We start from the raw sequence: 15,128 nt of genomic DNA, 5'->3' as shown, positions 1-15,128 counted from the left end.
AATGATTTGAGCTTACAATGACTTTTACGGTCAGTAAAAACAGCAGCTATGTGAAGGAACAGTGCTGCAGGTGCAGGAGGATGAAAGTGTGAGTCTCCCATAGTCTATTTCTGTTATTCTGATGTGACTCAGGGAGCTCACATCAGCTGTTACACCCATTCCTTCAACTAAAATTTGTCCGACTACTCTACTCCTATGAAAGAGCAGCCCTGAAACAGATGCAGACTTTAGTCACTCAAGGAGGAACACAATGTGCTGGGAGTAGCCACAAGCTCTAGTAGATTGTAAATTGCAGATTGCTCAGATAAAGCAATGAGAGATACATAAAGTGTTCCATTAAGATGTAGACTCTCAGTCTGTCTGTTTTTGCCCATAGAGCAGAGGGAGCCTCCTTAGCATGAAAAAAAGAGAAGGCATACTGAAGTTTACTCTCATTTTCTTCAGTTACAGATTCCTGGCTGGCAGTGTCACAGAATTTGCTTTTTCCAAAATATTTGTAGCGCTTGGAATAATATGCTTCCAGTGTTAGAAGAATAGTTAAATGTACATAAAGCTAGCTAGCATTTGATCTTGATGACAAGGTACATGACTATGTGAAACTGCTAAGGAATTATTTTATTATATCTGTTCCTTAGCCATGAAAGATGAGAAAAATGAGCCTTAGCTTAGGAAATAGCCCCCATCCACTAATATGGCTTGTGAGGGTAACAGTATGGTATATTCCTGTACTAGGAATATGGTCATTACAGAACTGGCAAAGTTTAATGCTGCCCTGAAAACACTGCCAGAAAAATATGCAAAAATGGGACACATGCACACTAATAGAGTAGGGAGTAAGGAAACAGCATGTGGCCAAGAATGAGAATACTCATTCTCCATGAGCTTCACTGAAATGTAAACAAAAGAAGAAGAAAAATAAAAGAAGAAATAAAAGTAAATAAAAAGGAAAGTTGAAATAAATTTTAAAAAGAAGCAAAGAACCCCATGGCAAAAGAGTCATGCAGGCAAAACGCACAATGAGGGTGCTCTGACTCAGACAAGTACTTCAAAGGAAGTGAGGTCAAAGTGTTTCTTTACTGTTGCACTGTAGCCACAAAAGCAGGTAGGGGCTATTCTCTGCACACTGCTGAACCAATAAGAAAGAGTCTTCAGAGTGAATATCAAACATTCAATTTGAATCTATACATGGGACAAAAATTTTTTTAAAATACAAGTGCAATAGGTGCAAAAGCTGTCTCCCCAATACAGCAAATTAAGAAAGAAGTAAGTTGGCATGACTGCCAGTCATTGGGATGAAGTGCTGAAGACTTCAGTGAGAATGGGGCAACATTCAAAAACAAGAAGTATTAAAAGTAAATTTCAAAATTAATTTAATAAAATCTTCTTTGACTAATTTCAGTTGTGGATAACACTACAAGGACACTTCAGAGACTGGTAGAGAAGTCAACATGTATTGACAGTACTTGGTGCTCAGAGCAGGCTACTTGCACTGCCAAATTGGCGTAAGGTAAGGAATTATGGACACACAGTATGAAAGCAGTACACCATCATGTATTAACAATTTTTCATATTAAGAAATAGAAGAAGTCTGCTGAAACAACCACTTCTTGGTTTCAGTATTTTTCCACTAATCTCTGTTGACAGGAATTAAAGACTTAAATAATAAGAATTTTTGACATATGACAAAAAGACAAACATTTGTATTGTGAAAACTCTGAAATCTTTGATCACTAAACAAATTTCTAGCAGATCAAGCCGTTGGGAAAACACCCAAGCATAGAAAATGACAAAAAAAACAGTAATACAAAGGTTTGTAAATGCAGGTCTGACGCCATATCTTAAGCCTTGCATTGTTATTCTTAGCATTTCAAATGGCAGCACTTATGTATAGGTAGTAACCCTGATTCCCATTGACATCCTTTTCTACTTTTGGATTTTTTTTATAATGAAGTCTGTTGCAAATATGTAATTTATGCTTATATTTCCAGCAATAACTGTAATTAGATATATTTCCTCTGAAAAACAACCTGCCTCTGTTTCTCATGCAAGTCATTCTGCCCCATGAAAATTGTAGGCTGAAGGAATCTTTTTTTCCTTGACATATTTAACCCACTATTTAATATAACAAGATAATGCCACTCTTTTAATCTATATTATATATCTTACCACTAAATCAGTAGGACACTTGTAATTAAAAAATTATTTCCAAGAACCATTCACAGTTTACATTGCACTGTTTTTTTCACACTATTCTAGCAGTCAAACTGCCTTGAGCACAAACTACACATCTCACAAAATAAAAACAGAAAGCAATTGAAATTTAATAAGCTGCGGAAAATAAAAGTGTAATGTATGAGGGGCACACACCCAAATACTTTTAATACTATTATTTTTATTAAGTAGGCTCTGTTTTTTTTTCTTTTGTATTTTACTTGATTACCTTAGGATATACTTAGAAGTCTGACAGAATTGCTTAACTGTTTGATTTTCTCTGTAATCCCCCATATTTCTTCCCGATGGCTTCAGCTCCCACTTGATGTGTCCTCTGACCTCTTAAGATGAATTTAATTTCTTCTCATAACTTACAAATATGCTTCAAAGGAATATCAAAGTCAATATCTAGTATTTTGTTATTAGTTCTTCTCCATCCCTACCCAACTCTCACTGTGATGATAGAATCAGTTCCTTTGTTCAACTACTGTTCTTTATTTTTTCATGACTTTCAGATCATTGGTACTTATGATATTGTTCCATCTCCTGTTCTCTCTCACCTCATTAATCATCATTTAGATCCATATTTTTAAAGTTTCTAAAGCTTTTTTCTTCTTTTCCACTGTAATGTCCACTTTGCACTCCTTCAGCTCTGTATGTTAGCAGCCAAATATTCAGCTCCTACTGTGCTAGCAGTGCACCAGTGGCCTGCTTACTTGCTCTGTGAAAAATGTGCTCTCTCATCTGAATGGCCAACCAAATATTTTTCTCAAGCTAAACTGACTTCTGTCTCCACACCTTTTTACCACTTTTATTTGCCAGTTCTCTATTCCTTTTATTTCCAAGTCTTTCTTTGCATTAATGACAAGAAAACAAAGAAAATATAACATGAAATTCATTATCCCATCAGAATTTTCTCTTTGATGCCTTCAATTTTTTGTGTTTCTGTTTTTAAGTTGATGTCCTTGCTTTTATACTCTCTGTACTCTGCACCATTGGCACTTGCTTACACAATTCTCTTTTTCAGTCCCTCATTTGCCTTCAGATCTTTAACAGAAAGTAAACATAAAATGTATTTTGTCTTTCCCATCACAGAAAAAAACCCCAACTGCCCTCTCCAACAGCTCTGCTATCCTTTTGTTTCTTAACTCATTAAGCATGATACTTAGAACTGATCATAATCACAATCTACCCAGTGCAGTCACTGAGCTGACTGTGAGTATATCAGATTAAAAGGTTTATCCAGTCTAGTAAATTCTCCCTAGAAGTGGCCAAAAGATGTTTACAAAAAAGAAAAAAAGTGTGAGAAGTACAGGTACTGTATCTATGCTGATGACTGACATCTAGTTTTCTGTTTCAGATTTCTCTCTCCTGTCAAAACTAAAGAATTAGTCTGCTTCTACCACTTTTTGTATGGATTTTACCATTCAATTAGGGTCATTAAAATCTCTAGGATTTTCATGTCCCAGCCCTATAGTTTTATCGCTCCAAAACATGAATTTGTTCTTGGGATGATCCTTAATTTCTCAGGAATTATCTTAAATTTAAATATATATTTGGATCCTCCTGTTCTCTTTCTAAAGCTTGCATGTGCTTTCTATGTAGCATATCTAAGTCTATTCATATGTAAAAAATAATTTCTCATCATCACTTTTGTCTTATGTCTCAATTAATGTAACATATTTTAAGCTCATGACAAAAATAATCTTCTCAGCAAGTACAAAACTGCTTCAAGTACAATTCCTTTTATTCCACTACTTTGACCATGTTACTGGCCTACTTTCTCCTCTATGATGGACTCTCTTCTCCATTACATGAAATTAAAAAGACTTTATTTGATTTTTTTTAAGTCCTTCCAGGCATTTATTGATGTATTAATTACCTTCTAATGACTACTCAGGCATTGAATCTCGCTTCCATTTAGTTCATGATACCTGGCTCAGCCAAGTATTTTATTTTCCAACAGCCTTGCATAGTGCCTTCATATTCAAAGGGTGCTTGCAAAGCTTCATTATTTTCTTTTTAAGAGGCCTCTTAAAATACATCCCATTTGAGATGCCAAAAACTGAATTATAGTTAGAAATGGCTAGTGTTCCAGGGGTCTCGCTACCAGGGCCAATGTACCATAGATTTGTTCCTTATCTCTTTTTCAAATTTCGTTGTAAATTGTCCAATATTGCAACAATCCTTTTTGTTCTTTTTTGTCCACTGACATATGGAACAGCACAGTATTCTTCTGGATCTTCAGTACAGGAAGAGACATTAATAGATTGTCCTTAGTACATTGTGCAGTTTAGAATGTGTAATTGAAGATTTCAGCCTTTCCCCTTTCCCCTTTTTAGCTCTGCCTAGAAGAACTTAATGCTGTCATCCAGCTGAGCATAGTCATCCACAAAAACTTCTATTAAGCATTTACAATTTTTTCTGGACACTGACCTCCATACTGAAGTAGCTGAAAAACTTGACTTTTTTTTTTTAGTGTAACACACATTCACACACCTGCAGTCTGCTATGCAGTTTTGCTCATGCTTATCTAGTTGATGCCGGTGAGCTTTCTCAAATGAGTGAGGATAACGCACATTAACAAAATTTGGAAAAGTGAAACCTCACCTTTTGACAAGTACCACCTTATCTTTTTTTCTTTTTTAAGAAATCAGGCCTAACAAGTAAGCATTTACTTATTTAAATAAGTTTTGTGATTTTACTGGTATCAGAAAAAGTTTGAACTGCCTCACAATTAGGTTTTAAATTAGCACATCCATCTACTGTATAACTTTTGGAATAGGTCCATTTCACCAAAGTACCAGAATATAATGTTTTAATGAACAGGATTTATCAAACATCTAATGTAACACCATTTTATGACAGACTACACTAACAGTCTAGAAAAGGCTTCTCTCTAAATACCTTTACTACTCACTTATAGAAGCGACAGGTTTTAGTACCAAAGTATATATTCTCAACCTTTGCATTATTCTATTCCACTATTAAACATTAATTCTCAATCTTACAAGAGCACTGATATTCTTTAATACACATTCATACTTAAGTGCAAGTCTAGTAAACTAATCTCCTGACAGCATAAAAACTACATAGCACCAATAAAAATAAAACAATGTGTTTATACTTCTTTTAGAAATATATTTCCTTTAGGAAGGAAATCTGTACAAATTATAACCTTATAATGAACTAATAAAAATATTTCTTTTTGCACTTTTTTGTTTTTTGTTAATCTCAGTTATAATTCTAAATTAGTTTAATTTCCAAGTCACACATTTGAAGTTTCTCTCTCCTTTTTATGTATTTCCAAACCTCCCTGCCCAAAGCAGTTTTTATTCCAGCTTCCCTCATTATAGTTTGAGGGGCAGTAAGGGAATTTCCTAGTTATTAACATAGTCTAGCCTATTATTGGATCAAATTCCACCCTGCCAATGGAGCAAGTCCAGCAACATGAACACATGTTTTCATTAATGGACTAGTACAAGATACATCTTTCTGATATGGTCCTAAGAGGGATACTGAAAAAAGTCCAAATCTCTGTTATACATCATATCAAATGTCATCAACTTGTTTGTGTGCTCATCTTCCACTGCTAGCCCATGAGTTAATTTGGGGTTTTGTTTGTGTTTTAGGGTTTATTCCCATAATAAAATCTATGTGTTTCCAGGATTAGAGTGAATTATGTAGTAGCTGCTGAATCTGGAACTGGAACACTGACACTGGAAGAATTTCTATCAAAATAGAAATATTCTGTTTCTTGAATGTACTGCCCCAGGAGATGCACCCTTGGAGACAACTTTGCCTTCCATGAAGCAATGGAAACCACAGAACATGTTAGATATTAAATGGAATATTCACATCTATTCCAATGTTCTGAACAAAAACAAAGGAAAATCTTTCTTAAATCTCTACACATTGTTACATTCCTTAAATACATGAGGTCAAAGCAAACCTGAAGAGCTGATGTAGATCTGCACAGACCTGAGAGTAAATAAACCAGGCTTGCATAGACCTGACACAGATCTGCATTCACCTGAGAAAAAGCATTTTTTGTTAATAGCACCAGTTTTCTCTCCTATGACACTGCCCACAAAGTTCTAATAAGTAAAAGACTGGTAGAGACAATTCTGGGAAGACGGACTGAGGCGGACTAGTGGTAGTTGACAGAGTAAACTACTCCTGTCCAAATACTGTATCTAATGTGATGCAAGAAGTCCTGCCTTTTTGGGAACTTTTAAGTACATTCACTACTTCAGCTGACGATGTTTTAAAATCCTTCTGTATTGAAATGGTCTTGCCCTTAGCTTTTTGCTAAAATTAACCAAAAAGTTACCTTAAAACAAGCAATTGTGTAGTGTAGAAAATGACTCAGAACCTGTCCAAAAGTTTAAGCCAAGCCAGTGGCTAAAAGCAGCAAATATTATTACAGTCAAGAGTATGGGGGAGTGAGTAAGCGCATTTTAAGACTGATTCCCCTTATAAAATTACACAGATGACTGCAGTTTGAGACTTCCTTTCAGGTTCTGTTACTACAAGACAAAAATTCTGTGTAGGAGACTGAGAAAGGTACTACTGTGTTTCCTCAAAGACATGGGTTGATCTTTTGAGTGTCAGGAATTTGACCTCAGGATTGTATGTACAACTTATTATTTGAGATGTAACTCCATGAAGTCTTTCTGTATGCTATTTTGTTTAGAAAGAGAGGACAGACTTAAATAACTTACCTAAATAATGAAAGACAGGGTGAAGAATAAATAAAGAATTAAGCTATTTAATGAGAAATATAAATCCGTTTTTTGTCCCTCCTGCCCCCCCCCCCCCAAAAAAAAAAAAAAAAAAAAACGGTGACAACTAATGCAATGAGTGGCATTTAACTTTTGTCTCTTCAGTTTCTTTTTACTTCCTTTATAAGCTTGGCCAAACTTTGTTGCCTACTGCATCCTCTACTGACTCTTCCTTGCTTCTCTTTTCCACAGTTGTTCTTCACATTTGGGCTTGATTCTGCTGTCCACAGATAGGTGTCTAATAACTTTTCAAATGTCCTTTAATATTCACTTGGCCTCCATCTGCAGTTCCAGAGTCCCTCACAAGTTCTGTCATATCTGCTATTCTGTGTACACATTTTGGCTACCTTAGGACATCTCAAATAGTACTAGATGCCTCTTTGCAGGCAACTGTGTCATGTCTTTGCTGTCCCACAATGATTTTCAGATACTATAATTGCAAACTATTGCTATTGTAATCTTTGCTAGGAAAAGGATGAGATTGCTGTGGAGATGCAAGAAATAAAGACTTTTTAAAAGGTTAAAAAAAGCCAAAAGTATTAAACCCCATGCCAAACCATGCCTGTGTAGAAACAGAATCTGCCACCTTCATTTTCTGGAATGTTTTACAAATCCTTTACTTTTTAACATCATAAAGATTCTATCCAGGAAAGCTTACCAAAACCTTTCCTTTGAGAATTTATAAAGCAAAAAAATTGAAGTCCACTGGCTCTGAAAGTACTTGCCCATAATCTGAACAACTGTAAGCAAATACTCCAGATATTCTGCATCCAAGGAATGCTTATCACATTCACATAACTGCCATTACCACTCAACCATGCCTTTTCTATAAATCTCCAATCAAACACAGGCACAGAAAAATGACCCGAGTGCTCTGGCCTTTGAGAACTCCATCATCTCTGAGCTCCTAGGATCAAAACTAAAAAAAGATACAATTATCTTACTAAATGTGTTCCTCAGATGTTATAAAATAAAATTTCCAAGATGGAATTTAAAGTCCCTAAAGAATTCTGGTATTCAAAGTGGTATTAAGGCTTCCCTAAGAGATCTGGTGGAGATTTGAGTTTCTCCCCCACCTCTCCCTGAACATGCTACCACTACAATGCTCTAACTTCCCTCTCATGTTCTGATGCTGCTGAAATGGAGCTCTGGAAAAATGCTACTGCACATTTCAGCTTCTGAAACAGCTTCTGGAGGACAGAACTTTAAGAGTGTTGTACTGCTCTGAATTGTGCCAAGACTGAAAAGTCACCTCCTTTTACATTTCTACAGTAGATGAATAGACAGAAAACAGAAGCTTTTGTCACCTCTCCCCTCTGGATCCCAAGTTGAAGAAAGAACAAAATCAACCTTTGAGTGAGCCTTGAACAAACAATAAAGACATCTTTAAAGTTTAGGAAGTTAATCTGGGAGATCCAAGTTTTCTGTCACATCTCAGCATGATTTAACTACTTACAGAATTTACCAACCTCTAAAAACCATTTCTACAGCAAATCAACAACTAGAAGAACATAACAGAACCAAATCACTACACATTTTAATATGTAACTGTTCTTAAAAACCAACTTCAAGTGGGTGCAAGTGCTAGCTGGTGAGGCATATAGGATCTTCTGCTGCATTTTCCAAAAACCTTGGAAGTAAAAGTAAGAATAATTTTGTTTAAAAAAAAAAAGACTGAAAAGACATACTTTTTTTTAAAAAGAACAAATTACCTGACAAGGCTTTTTCATTTTAATGGCTATAACATGGTATCTGTAACAGCAGAGTTCACAGGTCCATGACCCTCTTTCACTTATCCACTTTAAGAGGCAAAGCTGATGCGTGTATCGTACCGAGCCATCGCAGCGGCAAGGGTTTAACAATTCACCCTGGAAAGGCAATACAGAAACGTCAACTTTAAAGGAACCTTTCACATACATGTACACTCAATACCAAAATCTTTAGGGGGTCTGTTACAATGACTTGGTCTCAATTTCACTATCTGGAAAAGCATGTATTTTTGGCTATGAAATACTCAAAAATGTAACTGTCTTAAAAATACCTAGCTGCTTCTTCTGATAAAAGCCAGAGAGCTGTCTACACATGTTCATGTACCTGTGTGAAACAACTGAAATATTACCTTGCATTAAACAACAGTACCATTAGCCATTTAAAATACCTCAAAAGATACCAAAAGTGGTTGGATACTTTTCTGCAACAGCTATTTGAAGTCATCACTTAGAAAGAAATGTGTGATGTCACAATTCCAAGAAAGCCTTACTCTTGGAGCATGGCTCTGCGCTGTCCAGCTAGCCAGCTGTCAGAGAGGACCTTAAATAATGTAAGTAAGCACTTCCCCCAGTAGTTTCTGTATTATATAAATCAGCTGTTCTCTTCTTTCCAAATCCAAGACAAGCTATAAAATGCTAGTTACAGATCCATCGCTGATATTATGCCCAGTAACGTCACGACAGAGATGATACTTGGAGGTCTTCTCAGCATTACCTGTAAGCTAACACTCTCATTTTAAAGTCTAACAGAAACCTGAGAAATCCGTACTGTGTAGAGTCCCTCAGAGGTGAACCAGGGAGCGGGAGCGCCAGAGGACACCCAGCGTGCGAGCCAGACACGGCAAAATCCCTGAATTCCCCCAAAGCTTTGCGCCGGCTCAGGTTCGCCCCAGGCTTTTGCCACAGCCCGCCCGCACAGCGGCAGCCGGGGAGGGCGATTCCAGCCGGGGAGCGCCGCCGAGATCAGCACCAGGGACAGGGCTCGACCCCGAGCCGAAGGCGCGAAGGTGTGCGGGGCTCGGCCGCCCGCCCCCGGCGCTGTGCTCACCTGCTCGGGGCCCTGGAAGCAGATCTTGCAGATGGGGCCGGCCCCGCCGCCGTGGCCGCCGCTGCCGCTCTCGCTGCTGCTGCACACCGAGCGCGTCTCGGGCTTGTCGCCGCCGGCGGCCCCGTTCTCCGAGCCGCCCCTCCGGCCCTCGCTCTCCTCGGGGGTGTCCCCGCTCGCCTCCCCCGCCCCGGCCGGCAGCTCCAGCGGGGCGGCGGCGGCTCGCGGCGGCTCTCCGGCAGGGAGCACGACGCTCCCGGAGGCGCAGCTCATGCCCCGGGGCACCCGCTCCCCCGGGGCGGGGACGGCCCGCAGCGGCGGATGGCGGCGGCCCGGGGGCGGTCGGGGCTGCCGGCGGCCGGGAAGGTGACCCGGCGGGCGGGCGCGGCCGCTCCCTCACGGCCGGCGCTGTGCGAGGAGCGGCGCGCGGGGCCGCGGGCGGCGGGGCGGGGCGGGGCGGGCGGCACGCGCGGGGGGACGGAGCGAGGGAGGGACGGAGCGAGGGAGAGAGGGAGGCGAGGGTCCGGCACCGGGCACCGGCGCCGCCGCCCCCGCTGCGCTCCGGGAAAGCCACCGCCCTCGCCAGCGCCCTGGCGCCTGCCCAGCCAGGCGGAATCCCTGCCCCTTTCCGGGACGAGAATCCCTGCCTGCTCTCCCGCCCGCCCCCGGCGTTCCTGCCCTCAGCACCGGCTTCCCCCGCACCCCGGCGGCCGCGGCCCCTGCCCCGCCCCGCGGGCCCTGCCTTCCTTCCCTGCCCTTCCCTGCCCTGCCCTTCGGGGCCGCCTCCTGGCCCCGCTCCCGGCGCCCTGTGCTCAGCCACGGGCCCCAGCGCCGAGGGATGCGGCCCTTCAGGGGACACCGACAGATCTTCCTACTTTATCGGGGTTTTGGCTGTAGGATGTTACAGAACGAATATTCAACAGTTGTTCTTTGGGTGTGAAACAGTAGCTCTCCCAGTCTTCTGTGACTGCCTTTTATTTTTTCCTTTAATTCATTACATCACCTCATTTTCAAAATTAAATCTGCTAAAAGCATAATGATCAAATACCTTCTAAAAAAAATCCTCAGCAGTTGGAAATTCTTTAAAGTTTGGCTGGGGCTGCTGAAGGAAAGTAGGTGTGAATTTCAGCATCAAGTATGACACCAGTTCACATTTGATCTCGTGAAGATGACAGCAACTGTCTGTGCAGGGAAGGAGAGAGAAATAAAACCTAAAAAAAAGAAACCAACCCAAAACAATTGCCAAGCCATATGCTTTTCCATAGCCACATTTAGATCCAAAGTGTGATGAAATCACACGCCTTTCTCATTGGCCGCTTATCTGTAGTCTCAAGACGAGGGAGTACCTGATGAGCTCAGCCAGAGCCTTCACTGGCTGCGTTGTGATCGTAGTGGCTTTCTCAGTGTGGATATTTTATCGGAAGACCGAAGCTGTACACAGAACCAAAGCAGAACTCCTCAGCCCACAATCTCACGGCATCGCATGGCTCTCAAGCTCTTCAGAGAGGCTTGCAGAGTAAATTCCAAACACCTGGTCCAACCTTTCGGCCTGGCTGGAGACAAGATCAGCAATGTGCTGTTGGCAGAAAAGCATCAGACCCGTATTGCAGGAGAGTGACATTCAAACCAGTTGGGGCAAAGTGCTGTTAAAGCAATTTCAGTCCCCCTAGAGTCTGCATCTATTATGGAGGCCATGCAGCAGATATATTAAGGACAAAAAACAACAATGCTATTTACAGTATTGCTCTAAAAAAATGCATATGCAGAGGTTGACTTCTCAAGAAGTATCATTATATATATATTATATATTATATAAATATTATATATTTCTCATCAGCCACTAATTTCAATTCTCATGAAAATCTATTTTTCTGGCAGCTCTACATCAGCCAAGTCAGTGGTGGCCATTTAGCTTGGCATTAGAGCAAGATGCTTCAATCCTAAAATCACAAGGTGGTTGTTAAGTAGGTAAATAACATGGATTCATCCAGATTTGAAAATATAAAGCCAAAAAAATAATGGCACTTTGACAAAGACATTTTAATGAACAGCAGATGCTGTGGAGTTAGGAAATTCTCTACATATAATTTTTTCCACAGCAATGTAATACCTGAAGGGGTTGGCAGAGAGGCTAAACAAAAGTGAAGACAGAACTAATCAAATAGATTAATTCTAAAGAAGGAAGTGGTAATCACAAAAAAATTATAGGAAAAAAAAAGGAAGTGTCAGAACAAACAGATGAGTCAAAAATACTGGGTAGAAGAGAATTAAAACAAAACCAGAAGGAAAAGACAGTGGAACTAAAGGAGTGAAATGAGAAATGAATGCTAAAAAGTTGCTCAACCATATCTGAGTAATACAGCGTGCCCTTGCCATTTGCTGTATGTGGAGGTTTATGATATTTTTCTTTCTCTTCCTTTTGTTTGTCAGCAAAAGTTCAGCAAGTGACATGGCTTTTGGAAAGGCTATAAAAAGAAGATAAAAAAGTCAACACAGAAATGGAATGACTTCTTAGTGACAGAAAAAGAAAGAAAAATGCGACTGTAGAGAATAATAGAGTGCTTTAAGAAGGTCAGTCTTTTCTACATAATCTTGCCTGAAATAAATGTATAACATGACTCTTAAAAGGAAATGCATCTGACATGAATCAGAATAATTTTTTTTTCACACATATGTAATTATCTTGGAGAGCTGATTGTGAGTGGGTATTTCACAGACATGAGTTTTTAAATACATCACCTGTTTGCCTGTCTACCAACAGCTACTGGCACACTGGCTAAAACAGAATTACAAAGGCTATTGATCCCTGTGCTTCAGAGAGCATTGGAGTTGTTTGGCGTGCTGGGGTGGGAGGAGATGCCGACAAAAGAGCAGAAGGGGTGGAGAACATTCTGTAACACAGCTTCCAACCAAAGCAGCGTTCAGCCTTCTGCTGAGCGAGAGAGGAGGACTGGAGCCAAAATCAAAGATTGAAACAGAAAGAAGAAAAATTTAAAACAAGAAAGGATAATTCACTTCATAACAGCAGTAGTGTAGGTGGTTGGGAGAAAGTAAAAAAAAAAAAAGAGAAGCTGAAACCGGGAATAATTAATTTGTGATTAACACTGGAACTTATGGGATTTGTATTGAAGCACATTTTGCTATACATTTCTTGAAGAACCTTGAACAAGTGATCTCAAGTGGGCTGAACAGAGGCATCTGGTAGCCTAAAGAGAGGCAGCTCTTTGCACTCCCAGATGTGTCCAACAGCCTCCAGAGGACTGTGGCTGTCACTTGTGCCATCTCTTTTGGGAACAGTTGCACAGACATTCAGACCAGCTCTAGACTCCCAGATGCAAGAACAGCTCCCTTAGATTGGTTTTTCTCTACATAAAACTGAAACAATAGTGTTCGCTCTCTCTTTTCTTGTTCCTACCTCTTCCACTACAATATGCGACATTTTACTGGCAGATTCAGGCCACATTTGTACAGTCTTGATCTTGGCAGAAGTATCTAGGCATTAAAACAAGACAAATAATAAGGAACAGTGATATGGTTAAAAATAACACAGAAGTAATAATAAGACCGTGGGACAGTGAAATGAATTTCATTTCCAGCAGGCAATGGAACAGGCAGGAGAAGTACAACCCCTGAGGGAACAGGTACATTCTTTTCTCCACAGCACCGGCTCAGCTCTGTGCAATATTTTCCTCCAAATAAAATAATGGAAGCTCATACCAATTCTTTTACCTGAGGAGAATCAGCTGTAGGTCGAATCCCCAGGAACAAAAAAAACATGAGGAAGGTGTTTGAATGAATGGAGGAGAAATGTTCAGAGAATAAACAGAATAGGGGGTATTGTTTGGTTGTTGTTTGGTTTTTGTGGGTTTTTGGTTTGTTTGTTTGTTTTAATTGTACATCAAGATGAACACTTTATGCAAATCTTTATGTACAGAAGAGGTTACACTGGAATAAGGTGTGCAGGTAACAAACTACTCAGGGGATTATAGGAATGGAAGCACTGTGTTACCACATGCTGAAAAGCCAAACACTGCTCTTCTTTTTTTTCTCAAAAGATTTCTGTAACACATTGACCTGTACCATAAATAGAGGAACAAAACAGCTCAATGATGAGTTTCTTCCTTTTTGCTGCTTCCTGTACCTCTGAGGAAAACAAGACGATACAGTCCTAAAATATTAATAAGGGAGCAAAGGGAGTAATTGCCAGTGTATTACATTCAGAACAAAATACTAATGAGACTGTAGAAAGTTAAATCTACTTAGATACTAATACAGGCACATCATTCTATTTGCTGAATACCACATGTACACCCCTTTCACAATGAAACTCAGATTGGTGCAGATCACCTGTAAACAAAAATGAGGTATTTTGGCTCTAAGAAGATGTTTAATTTTAAATAAATTTTGCATGTTTAATGCAACATAAAATGCACTCCTGAGTAATAAGGCCGTTTGCCACATTTCCATGTCCAGTTTTATTACACTAAAAGATCCCTGCAGATGGTTAATTGCCCTGCTAGTGACAGTGGATTATTTGCTGGTTCACTGAGCATGCCTGATTTTTGTTATGAGCACACACACTCATCCTGTGGTGGAAGATTTTACAGTTATGTCAACCAATTCAAATCTCATGCAGGCAGAAATCACTTGTCCTATGAAAATCTTTATTTTCACACTGCTCTCTTGCATTTTTGGAAATGCATACCTAGTTTCCTATCCAACCCAGTATTGCTCAACACTGATACATCCCTATATATAGGCAGAAGCATCCATTCTCAGCAGAAGACTGAGGCATTTCTCAAACTTCTGTACTTGTTGGGGCTCTGAGTGCATTTCCCCATCATGGAGGAAACATGGAAATTTTTGGAAGTATGAAAACATCCCCTTCCTTCTGTGGCTGGGGATGGTGGGGAAGCCACAGCCCCTTTTTGTGGGACCTGCTTTAGGATGAGTCTCTGCTGCTGGCCCTGATGTGAGCCACAGCTCCCACCATGCCTGGCCAATGCCAGCCTCATCCCAGAGCTGTGGCTGCTCCAGTGCTGCCCAAAGGATGCCCTGACTGCCAGATCCACACCTGGGGACCCCTCAGAACTCCTGGAACAGGAGTCTGTGGTGCCCTGACAGATCTCTTGTAGGACTTTTTGTTTGCATTGTCCAAGAAATGGTAGCTGGCATTCTTTTCTTTTCCTTCCCTAATTATTTCAGCATGCTTTCAGATGCTTGCATGGATGACAACATGAAAGTTCTGATTTTTTATTAAAATACATTTTTCTTTTCAAAATGCTGTCATACCATCCATAATTGCCGTTTTTCTCCTGG

General features: G+C 40.2%; 1 protein-coding gene across 1 annotated transcript in view; it reads right to left on the bottom strand.

Annotated features, from left to right (window-relative positions):
- The window catches only part of MARCHF11 (membrane associated ring-CH-type finger 11), a 31,907-nt gene extending 21,825 nt beyond the window's left edge, over positions 1 to 10,082 (bottom strand). The window contains exons 1-2 of the mRNA XM_058817944.1: positions 9,813 to 10,082; positions 8,708 to 8,863 (exon numbers count right to left, since the gene is read on the bottom strand). Coding sequence (XP_058673927.1) covers positions 8,708 to 8,863; positions 9,813 to 10,082 — 426 coding nt within the window. The remainder of the gene's footprint in view (positions 1 to 8,707; positions 8,864 to 9,812) is intronic.
- Positions 10,083 to 15,128: the final 5,046 nt, after the last annotated feature.

This window comes from Ammospiza caudacuta, chromosome 1 (genome assembly GCF_027887145.1).
Source record: "Ammospiza caudacuta isolate bAmmCau1 chromosome 1, bAmmCau1.pri, whole genome shotgun sequence".
In the NCBI taxonomy this organism is placed as follows: domain Eukaryota; kingdom Metazoa; phylum Chordata; class Aves; order Passeriformes; family Passerellidae; genus Ammospiza; species Ammospiza caudacuta.
Note: the sequence above shows the minus strand (reverse complement) of the source record. Positions and strands in the feature narration are given on the sequence as shown.